We start from the raw sequence: 20,778 nt of genomic DNA on the forward strand, positions 1-20,778 counted from the left end.
TTTAATTTTTTGATGTGGGATAATTATATATGACTACATCCAAATTAATTATTTCTTAATTTCGTGATGTGGAATAATTATACTACATTATATGTTTCTTTTTTATAGCTTGTATCCACGTGGATTATTTTTTAATTTTTCATGTTCAACATTAGATATGTTAAAAGTGGGGTTTTATAAATTTTTTTTCTATGAATTTATCCTGATCTCATAACTAAGATAACAGATTTAAAATCTGTGTTGACTTATTGTTTTTGCTACTTTTTCTAATTGATTTTTTATTATTTCATTATTCAATATTGAGTTGATTAGACATTGGGTTTAGTAATTTTTTTTAATTAAATATGTTTTTAATTAGGATTTGTAATTATTTTTTATTTGCTTTCTAAAAGGTTATCTTGATTATATGATCTAAGTCTCAGGCTTGGCATATAGACCTGGGTTTACAAGGTTAATTTTTTTCAGTCCTTTTTAATTGAATTTTTTTTTCAATTTACTTTATATAAAGTTATCCTAGTCTTATAAATTTAGTTTTATTTTTTATTTTTTTTAACCTTCAACATTTAATATATTAAAAATAAAGCTTTATAATTTTTTTTATTTTTTTTTTATAAAGTTATTTCGGTCTCATAATTCAGATCACGAGTCTAACAAGTTAATCTGAATTGACCTGAGTTTTTTTTATTTTTTTAATTTCATCTTTTAATATTAAATTGGTTATAAATTAAGCTTTAGAATTTTTGTAATTTTATTTTTATAAGATTATCCCAATATCTTAACCTAAATCACAAGTTTGGCAAGTTAATTTTTTTTGTTATTTTTTATTTTTTTAAAAAAAATCTCATCCTACAATATTAGGTTAATTAGAAATTGATTTTTTTTTAATTTATTCTAGTTTTTTTCTATAAAATTATCATAATATTATGATCCAACTCGTAAATTTAACTGACTAATTTAAATATGTCATCATATCAATATTTAAAAGAAATTATTTTCTAATATAACACCCCATTAATATTTTAAAAAATATCATTTAATATACATTATATTTTAAGTTAAAGATAAATTTTATTTTATTATTAGAAAATAAATTATGAATGCTTGAATATTTTTTTTATAAGATAAAAAAACATTAACACAACTGCGCAACACGGACAATGATAGTCTTTCTATAAAAGCGATGAGAAACATCCATCCACTCACTCTTCGCTCTCAAAACACAACAAACAATGCTCTCTCTCTCTCTCTCTCTCTCTCTCTAGTTTGGACTCAGGACATACTAATCCCATGTACGTGTGATTGGCCATCTTGAAAATCTAATCATGAGGATAGGATGAGGAAGGCTAGGTTAATCCATCTTCACTTTTGAAGAATTTCAAAAAACGATACACATCTGACATCCTGCCTGCCCTGATTGCGGCAAAGAAAAAGATGCATATTGCAACGCAATAACCTTCCCAGCATAAATGAACAACAGATTCTCCTGCTCTGAATTCAACCATATTTTGAAATTCTGTCAACAAACTGCAAGCAAGGCTTAACAGTTAGAGCTGGGGTTCATCCATCCAAGCTGACCCGCCGCTCGATATCATTCTGCATTTGTTGCAGTAACTTGATGAGATCGAACACCACCATAAGATAAGAAAGGATAGCGAGATTCACCGCTTTGAATGTGAGCTCATGACGAGCCACAGCCCACAGGTGACGGAATAAAACGACGTCCCATTACCTCCCAGCGAAAGACCATTTTATAGTGGTCGGTAAAGACCCACGATAGGGCTCCCCTGTGCCTTGGATAGAGACTTTTAGGAGAGAAAAATTCTCAAGTCTTGACCCACTAAGAGATTTTGCACAGCAGCAAAAGCCTTTCCGGAAACAAATGCGAACCAACACTTATATTAATTAACAAAGGTGTGCTATAAAACCAACCTGAGCTGCACAGCAGACGGTTCTTCTACACCAGCTAAGCTCGGAAATGTAAAGCAACCATTTTACAAGCCCATCCCCCAAGACAAGGAAAAACAAAGAATCAAATGTCAAACTCGGCCAACTATACCCGGTATGCATCCCCCTAGTCAAAATCTTCTTATGTACTGCTAAATTACCCTGGAGCTTTATATGGTAAGAGTAAGAAACCGACCCTTTAAAGCAAGGAGGCGTCTTCATTAGGAGAAAGGCTAGAAAAGACGAGCTCAAGCAGGGCATATCAACAATAACAAAAAAACTACATAAGGGAGGGGAGACCTTCCACCTTCCCCCGATCGCATCAGAGAGACATATACCCTACAAAACCAATTATCAAATCCTACAGAAATTACTTTAATTCGAGCTTCATTGTCTTCTCCCTTCAATGTACCACTTTTCTCATCCTCTATATTGTAGCATGAGATGTCCTACTCGGCTTTATGTGCAGGTAGAGGGTAATCAGCTCTTCCCTAATTGTATATTTTAACTGGCTTCTCAAACGTGTGGCGGTTCTGCAACATTTTGAGACCAATCAATGAAAACTAACTCCATAGTTTCACAAGACGAACAGAAAAAACACTAGGGTAACGCTAACACGGCATATATTTTGACAAAACTGAATGATTCTAACTTTCATAAGAGTAAGAACTGATCTCAGAGTCCTTGCTAAAATAGAAATCAATTAAGGAGGCAGTCTTAGCAAACCCATAGATGTAATTGTACTTGTATGAGTAACACAAACCTGATTAACTGCATAAGACCTTTTAGGAGTATTATCAGGGTGCTCCAAGCCAAGGTACTGCTCCCAAGCACCATAAACATCTCTTCTCTGAAAGAAAAGGGAAAAATACTAAATGCATATACCATAAAAGAAAAGAGCACCAATAATGTCCAATTTTCTAGGAAATGCTATGAAAAAATGGAAGTTCACAAGGGAGGAGAAAAAGACTTGTAACAGCACCTGAAAGCGGGTGAACACAACATCAGAATCCTGCAAGTACTCTGGACGACCCAGCGACAGAAATGCAAATTTCCACTGAGAAACCAAAAGAAAAGGGGTTAATGAGGAACTGATTCATAATTGAAATATAAACACATACTGAACAGCTAAACTTTACAATACAATGCATGATAATTGTTACAGTGTCAAGAAGGGAGGCTTAATGATTGTTTCCCTGACCAAACAGTGCAAATAAAATACCTTTGCAAACTCATCGTCAGGGACCTGCAGTTTCTTTTGTATGCGCATTTTAACTTGAGCTAAAGTTTCACCTTCATGGATAACCAAGAAAAAGGGTTCACCAAAATTCTGTACTTGCTGTTGAGGACACAAATGTAGTAGTATGTAAGAACCTGGAAACCTCTCTATTCCATAACAGCCATTAGATAGAAAGCTTGTGGTTAAAGTATCTATAAACCATACCATTTGATTCTGTCCAGACTCTTTTGTGAAGTGATACACGTGAATCAGGCGATCTTGGGGACCAAGATTTTTTTCTTCCTCAGGGATCTGTTGAATTAGAAAAAGAGAGGGGGCTTCATTATTGATACACGATCTTATGTCTGAAGGAGTGTCCAGGATTGTTAACCAGCTGAAAGCATACATTATACTGCCTGTCCATTGGCCTAGGTTAACAGGCACTTGCTAGTTCAGAAGGGTACTCACTAATCATGCCCCAGGCTATTTGCAAAAATTAGCCACTCAATAACCTTCGACCTTCAAATATTCTACTAAATAAGCATTTGATAGATTTATTAACAAAAAATACTTAAGCCACGATAATATATTTCATAATAATCTGGAAGTTAAAAGCTCAACAGAAATTTAAAAAGATCATATTTTTCATTTTAATTAATAAATTTCAAGAGACAGTTTCTAGAAACATATTATGTAAGCATGGGGCACTGATTACTAATTGCCATTTCACACATCCTTGGTGAAATTTTTGGCACGGGCACATGACAATGGTGTATTCTTAATAGAAGCTTACAATTTTATTTGGCAGGTAAGTGCACGTTTTGCCACTATACTCATGTTTTTTTATGGTTCTTGCTCATGTACTTTTTTAATAGATTCTACCCCTTGTACTTTCGTTAAGGAATATGTACCCTTCCATCCAAATCTGTTAGTTTGTGTGCCACAAGTCTATTCACTGAACCATAATAAATTGACAGGTAGAAATTAAGAAAAGAGATCAGAAAAAGTAAAAAAAAAAAATTCTGAACCCAATATGTAAACTTGACGAGAGTTATTAACAAATAGGTAAAAAATCAGGTTTGGATTTTTTTCCAAAGCTTTTTTCTTAATTTACACGCATCAAATTATTATGGTTCAATGAATCAAAACTTGACATGTGTCACACAAATTAACAGAGTCGAATGGGAAGGGCACATACCTTAACATGAATATAGATAAAATGGCAGAATCCACACAAAAAAATATATAAAAGGGAAAAAAACCTAAGAAAAATTTAAGTACAGTAGCAAAACATCCCATTCACCCTTTATTTGGTACACACACCTGTAGTAGTTCATATTAGTACACTCTCAAAACCATTACACACTCCACACCCACAGGCATACATGCTTTTACACATTCATGCCCTATGCCCTCACATTTTAGGGTCAAGTCCAACTTCATCCACGGCTTAACCATGATGCTTCATTTACAAAATCATAGAAGAAAGGTAGTAGAGACTATAGAGGCAGACACATTCAAGATATTTCCTAGAAAAGAAAGGGAGAAAAGGACTTGCCTCCTCTGCCCGTAATGTCCAATACTGATCATTTATATTCTCGATTTTTTCATTGGGTGGAAAGATCTGCAATGACAAGATGGCAAAATGATGTTGCAGGAAATCCAATCATTAGATTAAAAAGACTGAAACTCATGGATCAGGTTTCACAGAACAAGTATGCACCATCACTGCACATTGTCCAGCACATTATCATCACTATTTAACCTAGAAGGATATTTATTATTTGGCAGCAAACAAAACTTCGGTGTTTAAGTCAACATCTTATTTGCTAACCAAAACCAGTGAGTACCTTATAAATCTTGTGATAGAAAACTTCAAGCAGTCGAAGTTCAGCATTTGGGTGAGACAATTCTACCTGTTTCAGTATGAACCAAGCATTAACAAATTCATCAGGTGCAATGAAAAGTAAATATACTATGAGAAGTTAAAATAACACAATAAAGAAGTACAGTAATGTAAAAGCCATGCTTCAAAGAAAAAGATTAAGAAGAAAATAGCTACAAAACCACTATCTAAGAGGAAAATCAGTTTTTCGTCTTGGGTATTATAAATCACTGTCCAGATCAAGCAGGCACATATAAAATATGCTTTACATAGCTACAGCTAAGAGGTTAGAATTTAAAATTTCTCACCTTTGTTTTAAGTTCATTAATCACATCTCCCACGGTGCTTTGTTTAGGCAATCTAATGTTATGAATTACCACCTAAAAACAGTTGCAATAAGATTAGAAGAAAGACACTTGAGGATGATCGATAAGATAAGGCATGACAGTAAGATAGTCAAAGATTTCACACTTACTTCGTCTTTAATAGCATGATGGAAAGCAACTTTCAAATTTTTTAGACCTTGCAATTCTGGAAGAGGAATATCCAGAACTTCGTAATACAAGATATCAGAAGTCTAGAGAAATAAGGGAAAAAAAGAAATCATTAGCCACATTATATAATTTCATTAACAGTATAAAGACCAAGAATTCAACCCATGTAACAGATACCTGATTGTAGTGAACTAACATATCTGATAGATGCTCCACTCCTCGATATTTAATTGGTTGCGGCTTAGGCTGCTGAGAGTAGCAGTTGTGGGATGTCAACCTGATTTTGGATGGATCATCCAGGCCAATTTGGCGGGCCACTCTTTCGACAACATCATCATAAGTATGTACCTTCGACCTATAAACACATCAAGAGTAGATTATGAGTGTCTATATGACAGCACCAGAGACTTCTCAACTGAGCATAAAACATTACTTGGGATATGTGTGCTTACAACTCTAGACAAAAATCATCCTCCTTCGGCTTTTCCAGAGATCGGAAATGAACTATCTACAAAGAATCAAACAGCAAAAGAATTGAGTTTATAATTGACAAATCAGGAGAAAGCTTTAATGAAATTGAATTACTCTATAATCTAACTAGGGAATAAAAAACTAGGGAACATAAAAGGCGCCACTCTAGAGCCTAATCTCTGCCACTATCTCTATATTTCAACCATAAAAAGAAAGTAAGGATGCCTGGAAAATCTCATTTCAAGAAAAAAGTACCTGTCGATTGTGCACATATTCCAAATATGAAGGCACATCTGGATATCGACATTCTTCTTCCTTTTCAAGAGGAGGAGATTTCTGAAAGCATATTATGTCCCCATCTTCGATCTGTGAATAAAGTAGCAAAATGTCAGTTGCCAATCTGATGATCTGATAACATTCCAGCATCAGTAAAGAAGCACATACCTGACTTATTCGAAATGAGGCCCTATTATCAAGATGTTCACACATGACACAAGGCTCGAACTTGATTTCCTGAAAAGCACACATTAAATAAAATCCTTCTGCTAAGAAGACAATATCTGCTAATGAATATTGAATTAACTTGTGCCCTAGGTTTGGTGGCATGGTGAAGTCACCTTTCTTGACTGACTAATTATGGTAGCCAACTATAATAGAAGACAAGTATATAGTTGGTATGAGATTAAGCATACTCGATAGAGACAAACCTCATAAAGTTCAATCTCTTCATCGGGTGGAAAGCCAGCCATTTGATTGAGCTTTGCTAGAATTTCTATCGGCTTGCCAGAACTCTTCACAAAAAGCCTACCAATATATCTGGAATCATGGAATAAGTTGTAGTGTCAAAGAGCATCCTATGCAATGAACAAAAATAGGACAACAAAACAAGTGAAAAGATTATTATGTACCGCAATTCTTGTTTTTCAGGGTCATAAAGCTTGAAGAAAAGCAGAATATCTTCTTTAGTTTTTTCAGGTGGCGCAATGGGACGTAAATCCTGAGATGTTGCAACACTCAGTAGAAGAATAATATTTCTGGACAGGAATACAAGTGCAGATATTAAATTTCATCATTGCTTAGAAAAGGTACCAGTCCAAGCTCGATTTCCAAGAACAATTTTAATTCAGCATTATGCGTCTTATTTGACACCTCTCTCAGCTGTCCAACCTACAACCACAAAATGGCTATCATCAAAATTAGATTACACAATAATCTCCAAAAAAATTTTAAGGCGCCGCAGTGCAAGTTAAATAAGCACTTCAATGTGATCAAAGCAATAGTATCATTCTATAGTCATGGTCACAAAGTTTCAATGCTGGCAGTTACAAAATGAAGGCCAGATACTGGGATTGCCAACCCAAAAGTGCGTGCTATGAAAGCACATGGTCATAGCTGGCAAAAGCTAAAGAAGGCATCCCAGATCACCATGTCTAAACAATTCCCAAAACCTTATCCCATGTCTGTTCTTACTTGGAGCATAAATAATCATCCAAATGTAATAGAGATACAAGTCACTCAACCACTACGCTATCACAACTCATAAAAATTAATTTTGAATGAGAAAATAAGTGGTAGTTACTGATTGTGCTTCTTCCTGGGGTGTCAATGATCGATTTGGCCTATATGTGTGGTTTTGGCGCTTTGCCCATATCCAAAATCGCTGAAATTGTACTGGTATACCAAACTCTTTAGCAACCTCCTCCTGTAAGCCAGCTCAACATTAGACATTGAAAACTATGGACTATCTCATCATCTACAATGTCAAAATGCTTATCAATTTACACCCATTTAGTACCTTAAAAAGACTAAACTGCATCTGTTTCTGAATCCGGAAGTTATGGACTTTGTCATGATCCACAAGGTCAAAATAAATATCCTTTCCAATTTGCTCTTTAAGGTCCTCATCTCGTGCGACCTATATGCAGTAATAAATTGCTTTATTTATGACTTACAAGCATCCCTTGAGATAGATTCTAGTCATCACTAAAAATATACTATCATAAAAATTAAAGTTGAGAAATAAAAACCTTTATAATTGTGTAAAGGTGAGCTTGTGCTTTATATCTTCTCTTGTCTTCTTTTTCTTCTTGTTCTTTCTTCAGCCTTATCTGGAATGAGATGTTGAATGAATCCATGATCAGTCTTCATTGCCATGTGGACTCTCAGATAACATAACTAAATTTGCAGAACTTCTTGCAATGATGAGTAAAGCAAAGAAGTTTACCCTCAAGTGTTCAGCAATATCTTTCTCATCGACATTACAAATTATCTTGTCCTTGTCACTTTCCCGTATATACACAAGCATGTATGCATTTGAGTATTTTGTGAATTTAAATGGAGTATTGTTAAAGCCAGGATTGGTCTGAGGTAGCTGTTAGACATAGCAGAACAAGAGCACAAATTCAGTTCACCATCAATCATGTGTGCCACTGACAGCATTTACAGAAATGTTTGAGAACCATTACCTCTTCCTCACCACCATACTGTTCTTCTAATGCCCTCTTCATATCTTCTTTTGTCACCCGTTCATCATCAAATTTGAACCTAAAACAAGAAAACCAAGTATATTATGGTGTGAAAAACAGATGAGTTCTCAGCAAAAGTATAACCATTCAGTCACAGGTAAAATGTTATGGCGCAGAATATGGAGACTACTATACTCATATATGAGCATAAGTCGTTAAAAGTTTCTTTTTCCTAACATTGATGTTATCACGTTCGACCGCATTATGTGTGTGCATGAGCAAGCACAAGGTATACAAACATACCACTGATCAGAGAGGGTCGGCCTGATAAAAGCATAATAATGTCCACCATGCACCCCTCCACTATGAACCAAAACGCTGCAAGGGAAAACAAGAATATATTGGAGATCTCAGCATTTTAACAAACTTATTCCTAAAACCAAACATAATTACCAAGCTACACAGAAATATGTACGATTTATATTACGTGCTTGCAGTTCATGTTTCTCCAACGTGTGTATCTTTTATCCACACAAGCTCATAGAGTTGTCTTTCATTCCTAGAGGCTACTCGAGCAAGTCATGCACATCACATGCTGCTATTGCATTACAACAACGATTATTTATGCAGAGATAAGGGGTGTTACAGGAGATCAACAATCTCATGAAAATGGTTCAAACAGTGCAGCAACTCAACATTTCTTTTTGTTTGAAACTTGTAGTGGTTTCCGATAGTGATGATTATAATATTAGTTTAAATTACAATAAAAAGTTAAAATTTTTGTTTTACTTTACAAACTATGCAGCCTTGGGAAGCAAGAAAGACCAGTTCCAGTCAGCTAAATGCAGTCATATCAAGCACGAAAAAAAATCCATGAATCAAGATGGTGAAGGAGCTTATCAGGTTTATGATAAAATTTATTGCAATACAATGTTCAGATCTAGGAAGTAAAAGCACCACATGAAAGTTACCTGTGAAGTGTGTATAGATTGCGAACACTCCTGTCTGCATCAGGTGATAAATATTTCCCATTCTCCCTATCCAGGTCAAGTTGAAGAGGAAATTCATAGCGATCATTAATCTACAAAAGCAAAAATCAATAAGTAGAAACAAACATATTTTGGCTTAAGTAGCAATTTGTCCATCAATCAATCCACTAGTTATTAAAATATTCCAGCTCATAACAACACAGCACAATCCCATGATAACATATCTAGCATAGAAACCAGTTACAAATACTGACCTTCACCATGGTGTCACGCATAAAATCATATTCAAAACGCTTTAATTGGAGTTGAAGAACAGGGGGGAAGTCAATAAACAAGACACCCTTCTTTGCATCCTGAAACAAATAGAAGTTCAAGAACATGCCATGAGAAGAATAGTCGTAGGAGCTGATCTAAAATAAAGGGTTTTAGTAGAAAAGAATCATGGGGTACAACAAAAAAGCATGTTCATAGCCCATATTCCAACAGAATGGTCTCATTGTAACTGACATAGTTTCAAAAGAAGCTGCGATAAAGTTCACCACTTCTATGGGGAACTCCTCAAACTACCTAAAATATATTATACAGGGGTCTGACCAGGATCCACACAATTTGACTAGGAATTCAGGAACCATCTCTCTTTTGATGACACCAATAGAACATGCAGCTCATTTTCAGATATGAAACCATACATTTCAGCATAGTATGATACGGCAAAAAAAATTCCACCAGATATGATGAATGCTCAGGACTTGGAACAAATAATTGGTCTTCAAGCATTTCACAAAAGCCTTAAAAATGATCTCCTTTTTTTAAAAGGCACCCTGAGATGCTCTGTAGCACTGGCTTCCATATTTTGATGTGTATGAGCGTGATGCAAGAGTTGTGTGAGCTTGTGTATATATTTCATGCTGGCTTAAACCAATCTCATAATCTGGCTCTATTAACTAGCTTTAACTGACCTGCAAACCATGTTCTTCAGCATGGTATTTGTTATCACCCTCAAGTCGTTCAACTTCCACATATTTGTCAAAAGAAGCATAAACATCTCGACAACCTTTCACATCAAGCTGGAGATCTGCCATGTAATGCCCACACATCAGTGCCTTAGGGGAACATCATTACACATAATATTTAAATGCTGACCAAATAGTACCGTAAAATGACTCCTTCCTTGTAGATTTGTAGTCCACATTGATGCACTCAATGTAGTTCATATGGTGACCCTCAAACAACTGCTGTATAGTCCCCTCCACAACAGTCCCCTGGACCAGCAGTAAAGAAGTTGGAAACTTAACTTAATGAAAACATGTCTCAAAACTGTTGGACGTTGAATACCTTCATTTTATCCTCTAGCTTCTCACATAGGACTCTGTTGAGTTCTTGCACATCATGTTGCATGAAGGAATCATATGTATCCCAGCCAAAAGATTTGGTCAGTTCCTTTGTTGCAACACTGGTATCATTATATTGAAGCTTATAGAATAAACTCTGAAGGGCCAATGGAATGCTTCCTGTAGGCATGTCATTCTCAGTTGTTGGCATGTGGTACACAGCCTGAAAAAAAAAAAAATATATTTCAGAATGCGGCAATTCCATTTCAACAATGTGTTAACACAAGTCAAGAAGAGCTTAGAAAAACTGAGAATGTGCTAACCTTTCGGAAGTAAGGAATATGGTACTGAGTCTGTAGGAGAGAGTTCATGTAACATGTTGCTCCCTGGTTCTTCAGTCCTACATAGCCTGTCTCCTTCTTCGAGTCATAGGACCAATAATCTAGAAGCTTACGGACAGCGACTTCAGCTTCAATAACAACTGTATCGTTCACTAGATATCCTCTACTTGGATCATAAAGTTCACTCAGAGGCATGAAAGATGTAAAACCCCAGTCACTCTCTCTTGCGTTGAACTGATGTTGTGTGTCTGCAAATGTTTATTTTTAAAGGAGAAAAGAGTATATATGGAGTTACTTTGACTGCTTTTAAAGATCACAATATATGGAGTTACCATGCTAGCATGTTTAAGAACAAAAACGAGATATTGCTACATTCAGCAAAGAAAAACAATAAAGTTACCAAACAGCACAAACCCTCAAAGGACAAGATAGTCAAGTAATTGATCATATTATTGGCAAATGGTCAAGGTTTCCAAACTCTGTTGGTGGTTTATTGTGGCGTTCATACTAGAGCTTGTGTAAGCAGAATTCTAACCTTGTGCATATACGGCACCACATTGGTGCACTCACTTTTCTTTCAATACACTTGTGAAATAAACAATCATTGGCAATATGTCTAGAAAGTCATAAGATTATAAAATAGGCAAATATTGATAATATATCTATAAAGGTCATAAAGATAACAAATTGCCAATCAATTATTGATTAGAATGAACATGTGCTCAACAGGAAATATGATAATGTGCTCAAGCAAGCAATCCATGTGACAATTCAATAACAAATCGATCCAAACAAAATTTATTAATAAATTAAGAACAACAAAAGTTACATTAATGAAAAGTGCCATTAAATCGTAACATCAAAGAAGATACCCTTTCTAATTGAGTACTTGTTATGAATTTGATTGACCACGGCCAAGCTGAATTGCGCATATCTACTCCATCCATATGGCAAAGCCGTAGAATCAGCAACATCCAAATACATCGACAAGTGGTCCACATTGTTTCCTTTAGGGAAGATCAGTACTCGCCTGTTAAAAACATACCAAATGAGATTAACCACAAACGATCCACACACTACAAATTGCAACTCGTAAAAAATTCCAACTGATCAAACAGATAGACTTCACGGTTTATCCACCTACCATTTGTAACTGCCAACAATAAATACATCGGAATAATGCTTCTTTGTGTTCAACCTAGTAAAATTCTCAATAGTCCACGTAAATTTCATGGACGGGGGATCCTCCACTGGCTGATTTTCCACCGTACTAGTTTGCTCCACTTGTGCCACTACCACCACATCAAAAAAACAGCAATCACCACACAAATTACCAAACCCTAACAAATCAATCGATATAGTACAGTCTAGCAGAAGATCCGTTCGATCACACCATACGAATTAGAAAAAAAAAACAGATTGAACTCTCCAACCTTCTATTGGTTGTGGGCCTTCAACTAAATCTGAATGCGGCACGAGCATCTCCTCGTCTTCTTGCTTTAAATTCAAAAGAAAAAAACACAATCAATAAACCCTAGCTTTGATTAAACTAAATCAAAACATACAAAAATCAAACTCAGTTTCAATTCCAATTCAGAAAACTCTCGATTTTACATTAATCAGAAACAGTAAAAGATCCAAGAACTAAACATTAAAAATAAATGCAAAATATAAAAATTGAATGGCATGCGAGAGAGAATGAGATAGGAAGAGAATACATCCAACGGTGAAGGAGTCATCATAGTCATGGGTGGATATGGACCGTACGATCGAGCGAATCAGAGAGGCGAGAATGAAATCGAGAGGAGACGATGAGAAGAAGAAGCGAAAGCGGGATTTTTCTGTGTAGCCAGATGAGACACTCGCAAAGGCAGTGGCTAGAGAGAGAAAGAGCAGAAGGGGCTCGCAGAGAGGAGTGTTATTGTGGCTGGCGTGGAGACATGGAGAAGATAAACCAATGGCGGTGTGACACGTGGAGAGAGATGTACGGTTTTGATCCGAGGGGTCACGTGCGTTTGGAGTGTTGGTGACAGCAGGTAACAATTATTTTTTAAAATATTTTTAATATTATATAATCAAAACAATATAAAATTATAAAAAAATTATTTTTTTAAACACAAAAACAAATATCCCATTCATTTCATACCGACTGCTTCTTTTATTGTTTCTTTTTATAGTTGTTGCTGCTTGATTAATTAATTAATCCAATCAATACCCTTTTTTCTAAATAAAAAATAAATAAACCCAAACTCGAACTTGAGTTTAATTGAAAAAAAAATATTCTTTCTTTTATGGTTTTTTATCACAATTTATATCATAAAACCAAAGAATTTTATAATGTAAAAGCGGATGGTAGATCACAATCCGATCACATCATGAATTGTAATTCTTTGTCAAGATTCACTTTGTTTGAAAAATATGATAGGGTAATTCATGTATATATTTTTTTATTGAATGACAGATTTTACAATGTGTACTTATTCCTGGAATCGATGTTGAAGAGAGGGGATTATTGATAGCGGTTTATATTATAGTTTTTTTTGTTTTTTTAAATTTATTTTTAATATTAGTATATTAAAACTATCCAAAATTATAAAAAAAATATTTAAAATAAAAATATTTTTTAAACATAAAAATAAACACAGTATAAAATTTCAATTGGTTTTTTCACCGTTAATTGTGAGGGAAAATGAATTAAAATGTATATGTCTATGATGTAGAGTTGAGTCTTATTTTTTGGGTTACGGATGCTGAGAGTTAAATCACCGCCACATGATATTTACCTGGTACCGGCACAAGTTAAGGGAGTATTTTTGTGTAGGTAGTCATGTAGACAATAATTGTTCGGGTGATTGAATCAGCCGGAGATATTTTTTTTTAAATTTACATATTTTTTAAAAAGTTTTGAAAAAATAAAATAATTTTAGAAATATACGGTGAAATAGCACACTTTCATCTTATCACGTTTTAAAAACACGATATTTACAAAAAGCCTTATTTTTAAGCGCGAAAAGATAGTTTTCACGCTTCAAAATAGTGATATTTAGTAAATACTACACTTTGGATGACAAGGTAAAACTCAAATTATCTAATCGGTCGATTGGTTCATCCAGTTGTATGAACCGATCAACCGGTTCCCACAAAAACTATAATTTCATGAACTTTTTATTCCAAATATATATTTATGAGTCAAAATATACATTTTTATCCAACTTGTAGATTAAAAAAAGACTCTAATTAAAATTTCAAAAAATTATTGTTCATACAATAACTGTGCTCTGTTTTCAATGTCAATGATGTAGTCGGGCTTGCGATAACAAGTGATTCTAAACAGTCAGCCGTGAGTTTATCATAACCAAAATGAGGATCTGCCCCAAAAAATTTACGTGAATAGCCTAATATATACATTTTATGGGCTAGTGGGATAGACCTAGGATGAGAGGAGATGTGGTCACATTAGACTAGAATAATGGCTCAAAAAGGCCATAACATTTTAGCTGACCATTAAATTGCGCTCAAATTTTTACATGAGTTTTCGAAGGTCATTTTCATATAAGTAACTATAGGATCGCTACTCCGAGTATCGAACCTTTATATTTAAAAAATCTCACCCTGGAGTCCTAGTTTTGATATTTTTGAAAATTTTGTGATTTTTTCTATGAACTGGTCGAACCGGTTGAATGATTATGCATCATCGTCCAATAAAAAAAATACTTATTTGTAATCATACTTAATGTCTTATGAAATATTGTAACTTTGGAGTGAATCTTTATTTTATATACATATACATTCTACTAGGAAATTTTAGATTGAAAAATCTATCAAAATTTTAACAGAATTTTTTTTATACCATGAGATCCCAAGTTATTGACTAAAGCCTGTTGCATTTCAACATTTAACCAATCCATATCTCATTTATTGTCCATTCACCCTAGACTTATCACATCACAACTCAGCCATATTATATCCATCATATGTCATTATGATTCACTACATATATAAACTATTGATATAAAATATGTGAATCTTTAAAAACAAATTTAAGAAGTACAATTATGCATGAATTATTTCGGATATAATAAAAGAAACTAACACAACATCATAAGTTTACATATTTAAATTAAATTTAAAATTACATAAACATCGAGATAATTTAATATTTAATTACAAATCTCAATACACTAAAAAAAAACAGATCTAATATAATTTGAATTTCATTTTTACTACTAGAAAAATATATATATTTCTTGCCAGAAACTCTTCTTCTTTTATCTTCTTACTCCATTTTTCTTTTCATTTACTATTTTATCTCATTACACCATAGTTTCTATCATATTACTATTTATTTATTTTTCTTAAGATTTACAGGTTAACCCTAAATTTAACTAGATATCATGATTCCCAACCACAATATAAAATAATGTTATTTCAGTAAAACTTTTCGCATTTATATCATTTCACCTTCTGAGATTCATCTACAAGTTTAATGACTTTCGAATTTCACCATAAAAATAATTATTCCCATCTCTAAATTCTAATCATTCTAAACTTAAAAACATGTTAGCTTAAATTTAAAGTTACACACACGGTCTTCTAGCTATTTTGAACTTGAAATATGTTAAAAAAAAAAATCTTGTTGATAAAGATCAGAGATTATTATAAGAAGAGATTGGTGAGAAAGCATAAAAGTCTGCCAGTTGAATTTTCAGCATCCTTGAATAACAAGACAAGAATACCGTTTATACCAAGTAATTAATAACCTGATTGCATGTGTAGTTGCGGTTGTTTTTTAAAGTATTTTTCATTAAAAAAATATTTGAAAAAAATATTTTTTTATTTTTTTTAAATTATTTTTTATATCAGCTCATCAAAATAATTTGAAAACACTTAAAAAATATTAATTTAAAATAAAAAATAAAAAAATTTAAATATTTTTAAAATAAAAAAATAAGAGACAGAAAAACAATTAGCAACAGCATCTGAGTTTCACTTGTCAATGCTAGTTGTAGGAAAGATGCAGGGATAACTATCCATAAATAAAGACATACGTGTGACATTAAAATTTGGTAATTAATTCAACTGGTAGGCTAGGCACGTCACTGTTGATGCCATTTGAACGGTTTGGAATCATATTTCTTGTAAATTTGAGAATTTTTTTGTTTAATTTTTTTATTATTATTAGATTATTTTGATATATTCATATTAAAAATAATTTTTAAAAAAATAAAAAAATATTATTCTAATATACTTTCAAATAAAAAGCACTAACCTTGTATTATTATTATTATTATTTTCTGGAATTGATATAAAGATTGTGATGTTTAAAGGGTAAAAATACAGAGAAGGTTATTGCTAGCGAAAACGCCGTGGCCGTCTTCTTCTAGGCTTCTAGCCCTGTATTTTTTTTTCCCCATTAAAGAACCATTTCAGCTATCCGTGTTCGTGGCAGCCAACTAATAAAACGCAAAAACTCTAGACGAGAAGACATTTAATTTTATGTCAACTCTTTGTCCTCTTACATTTTCATTTTCATATTCATATTCATACTCAGTTTTTTTCTTTTTAAATCCCTATACTTTTTATTATTTTACACTTTGGTCACCTGACTTTTTATCTCTTTAGTTTAGTCCTTTGAAATTTTGTTTTGGCCAGGTATCTCTCTCGACTTCATTTCTCTCACTTACCTTATTTGTTGCAAAGTATTCCCATGTTAATTAACGGTATATTTTACGAAATAAAGTTTTATATTATTGTTATAAAACTAATTGAGAGATGAAGGATCAAGTTAACATAAAAGTAAGAAACAAAGCACTTTTTCCATAAAAAGCGTAAAAAACTTTCATTTGGTCTCTCAAGTTTCAATTTTTCATCAATTGGTCCCAGTTTCTTATATTATTACTAGATAAGTGTCCTTGCTACGCTGCGGACCAAACTATTTTTTCTTCTATGTGAAAAAAGGATTTCAAGACAATGTAAAATGTAAACATTCATAAAAAGTTAAAGAAAAAATTAAATTTAATTATCAAACAATTCAATATTAAAGGGTAAAACTAAATAAAAAAAACAAAATAAATAAGGCAAACCAGATTAACTTGCTAACCCCTCAATCATGAGTATAAGATTGAGAAAACCCCATAGAAAAGAATCAAAAAAATAAAATCATGAAAATCAATTTTCAATTAGTAAGGATAAAATTGAAATAACAAATCAATTTTTTTAAAAAAATCAAATGTTAAGGGATCTTATCTAATAACAAAGAAAAAACTAAATGAGAACATGGTAAAAAAAATCAAAGCTCAATATCAAACAAACAGAATATTCAATATTGAATGATGAAATTAAAAAAAAAAATATAATTAAAAAAGACTGAAAATACTTGACCAGAGTCTATTTGGGTTAACATGCAAAATATATCACTTGGTTATGATATCAGGGTAATCTCATCATAACAAATTAAATAAAACTATAAAAATTAATTATCAAACAACCTAAATTTTGAATGATGAAATTGAAAAAAACATGAGTTTTTTTTTTTTAAAAAAAGCAAACTTGGGGTGAATCTCATAAATCAAAATTAATTTTTTAAATTTATAACCCGTGAAATCCTAAAATTTTGTTTAATCAGGAAGCTCGTTTTGAATTACCTTAATATTAAAAGATAAAATTAAAAAAAATAACAATTTAAAAAATTGCTAAGATATACAACAACAATCTAAACTATAACGATAACATCTAATAGAAAATAAAAATGAAGAAGGATAAAGAAAGATAATTTTACTTTTAATAACTAGCTTTATTAATTTTTTTGAGGTGGACACAAATATTATTTCACTGTGTTGAATTTATAGCTATACGTGTCTTGATACATAGTCAAATGTTGATAGATATTAAATGTTTTTTAATGGCTTGGTCCTCAACTTTTTTATTTTCTTCATGTTACAGTACCCGCAGTTTAAGAAAGAAGAGAAAAGGTCATTAAACAAGCGTAGGGGAGAACTCTCAAGCGGGTGAATTTTGGTAGCCTATGACTTTTTATCTATGGATTCTTATACAAGGAATGAGCTTCAAACATTAATTGTGCTTGAAAGGTAAATTAAGGCTCAATTTTTTTTAAATTTGATTTGAAGTTTAAAACTGCTCTAAAATATTATCTTTTTAATATTTATTTTTATAAAAAAATATTAAATTAACATTGTTTTTAATTTTATTTTTTTAAAAAATATCAAATTAAATTTTATCAATTGATATCTAGGTATGTTTGGTAGTGTGATAGCGGTTGTTTTTCAAATAACTTTTCGTACCGAAATGCATGCCAATGATATTTTTTTTATTTTTTAAAAATTATTTTTAACATCAGCATATTAAAACGATCTAAAACATATAAATTATATTAAATTTTAATAAAAAAAAATTAAATTTTTTAGAAATACAATTTTCATCTCATCGCGTTTCTATACGGTTTCTTAACCACCAAGTTTACTTATAAGTCATTAGGTTGACTCGCTGAATTTAATAATACTGCAGAACGAAGTTTATCATGGCTGCGCTCGGGCATTGACAGCTAGTATTTGCTAACTGTGGTTATTACAAACTGTCTTGTTTTGCCATGCATGATGAAGTTGAAAAACTCTACCTGCATGAACACCAAGTGTCCAAATTTGGCTAAAAAGAAATTCCCACGTAGCGCCCTAACTTTTTAAGGTGCGAGTGACAAAAAATTTTCCGGTATATAATTAAGAGTTGAGAAAGTGGCAACAATGGAGACGGGTGCAAATTTAGAAAGATAAATAATGCAAGAGCAGATGCTGCCTCAGCCGTTAAAGGAGATGCAAATCAGAAAGAGATTGAGGATTATGGTGGCAATTGACGACAGTGATGGGAGCTTCTATGCTCTTAACTGGGCTCTTGACAATCTTGTTGATGCCATTGTTCCAACAACTGAACCGAGCCAGGAAGAATCTGGCCTGGTCACACTGGTTCATGTTCAACAGCCCTTCCAGCACCACATGTACCCTGCTGGTTCTGGTGGAGCAGGTTTAAGATCCCTTGTTTATGTCATGTGCATCTGAATAAAGCTTAATTTGAGTAGTGTTTATTTGCCAAGTTATGATGATGTGGGAATCATAATCACGTACAGATTGATTGCTTTTATAATGATGCAGCAGCTTTTTATGCATCATCTTCGATCATAGAATCTGTGAGGAAATCGCAGGCAGAAAATGCTACGGCGCTACTCTCCCGTGCATTACAGATGTGCAAAGATAAGATGGTAGTTAAATAAATAAAAAAAGTAATGAAGCTAATTATTACTTTATTAGTATTACGAGTAAATGGTTTTCAAGGCCAAATGAAATGCCACTGATCATATAAAATTGAAGTCAGAAATGATCGTTTAATTCCTTCTCTTGCTCTTTCATCGTGTTCTTTTAGTTCATAAGGTCATGCAAGCTGTGTATAATTTAATCCCGAGTCCAATTTATCTCAAAGGTAATTAGTTAAGGCTCTTCTTCTGTTCATGTTATCGAATGTTGAGCAGATCAAAGCAGAAACTCTTATTCTTGAAGGGGATCCGAAAGACAAAATTTGTCGAGCCACAGAGCAAATGCAGGCTGATGTCCTTGTTGTTGGCAGCCGTGGTCTAGGCAAGATCAAAAGGTAATTAATTAATAGTAGCTCATTCCATGCTAGCTGTCAATTTATCTGTCTATTAATTAGTAACTGAATCTTGCTCGTCGCAGAGCACTCCTAGGAAGTGTAAGTGACTTCTGCGCCCACCATGCAAAATGCCCCATCCTTATTGTCAAGCCACCAAAGGAGATCACTAAGGAGATAAGGAAGACCGATGGATAGACTAGTACTGTTCGGTGATAAGCACTGCCAGTGGCAGTGTAGAGGCCTCTGAGCAGCTATGATTGTGCGTGTTGTTGTGTTAAGCATCGGCCTGTAACAAGTCAAAAAACTACATGTGCCTGCCAGCTACTATGTTCTTTTGCGTGTACTCTTGTATATTTTTCTGATCAAGAAAGTTTTATGCTACTGCTAAATTTATCTACTTGCATGTTGGTGTTAGGAATTCCGACCGGTGATGTTCTGATAGTTGCTCATCGGAGGCTTAAGCACACTGACACAATATTTTACGTGGTTTGGCAAAACCGCCTACATCCACGGGAGATGTTCATTTTATTAGAGATAGAGAAAGGATACAATAAATACATGTAGAGGAGGAGGATTACATCCACTCTACTCAACTCTCTTGCTGCACTTGCAGCTGCTGCAATGGCAGCAAGGCTGCTGCCATTGCAGCCCCTCTTTCTCTCTTCTTCTCTTCTCTTTACGTTCTCTCAACTGTCACATTTTGCTCTCACATAATGCCTCTATTTATAGGCATTTCATGGCAGCTCTTCTTGCTTTGTTGTCAACATTGGTGGCTGCCAAACTCCAGCTCATTCAACAATGGTTGTTGGCTGCCACCAACAACCCACCATTGCAGCCATCTTCTTTGACAATGGTGGCTGCTGCAATTGTGGGTTGTTGCATATTAATGGCAACCAACCTAACAGTTGATAGGTTACAGACATCATCCGATAACTCTATAACTATTGACCCCGTTTCTGGGCATGGATAGATATGTGATTCGTG

At 33.5% G+C, this 20,778-nt stretch overlaps 2 protein-coding genes across 2 annotated transcripts; one reads left to right on the forward strand and one right to left on the reverse strand.

Annotated features, from left to right (window-relative positions):
• Positions 1-1,866: 1,866 nt before the first annotated feature.
• Positions 1,867-13,044, reverse strand: LOC133688752 (ubiquitin C-terminal hydrolase 12). Its single transcript, XM_062108355.1, has 32 exons — positions 12,858-13,044; positions 12,573-12,636; positions 12,284-12,431; positions 12,012-12,169; positions 11,122-11,387; positions 10,803-11,021; positions 10,621-10,729; positions 10,427-10,542; positions 9,722-9,820; positions 9,450-9,559; positions 8,782-8,856; positions 8,479-8,557; positions 8,238-8,384; positions 8,041-8,121; positions 7,809-7,928; positions 7,593-7,715; positions 7,103-7,180; positions 6,922-7,010; positions 6,721-6,829; positions 6,458-6,526; positions 6,269-6,379; positions 5,995-6,050; positions 5,720-5,897; positions 5,524-5,625; positions 5,357-5,428; positions 5,014-5,079; positions 4,722-4,787; positions 3,389-3,475; positions 3,167-3,283; positions 2,927-3,001; positions 2,708-2,794; positions 1,867-2,477 (listed from the first exon to the last, which is right to left on the reverse strand). The coding sequence occupies exons 1-32, from the start codon at positions 12,885-12,887 to the stop codon at positions 2,436-2,438; spliced, it is 3,348 nt and encodes a 1,115-aa protein (XP_061964339.1). The 5' UTR covers positions 12,888-13,044; the 3' UTR covers positions 1,867-2,435.
• Positions 13,045-18,929: 5,885 nt separating this feature from the next.
• On the forward strand, positions 18,930-19,989 carry LOC133688473 (universal stress protein A-like protein). The gene is made up of 4 exons (XM_062107966.1): positions 18,930-19,173; positions 19,302-19,408; positions 19,676-19,794; positions 19,878-19,989. The coding sequence occupies exons 1-4, from the start codon at positions 18,930-18,932 to the stop codon at positions 19,987-19,989; spliced, it is 582 nt and encodes a 193-aa protein (XP_061963950.1).
• Positions 19,990-20,778: the final 789 nt, after the last annotated feature.

Source organism: Populus nigra, chromosome 3 (genome assembly GCF_951802175.1).
Source record: "Populus nigra chromosome 3, ddPopNigr1.1, whole genome shotgun sequence".
In the NCBI taxonomy this organism is placed as follows: Eukaryota; Viridiplantae; Streptophyta; class Magnoliopsida; order Malpighiales; family Salicaceae; genus Populus; species Populus nigra.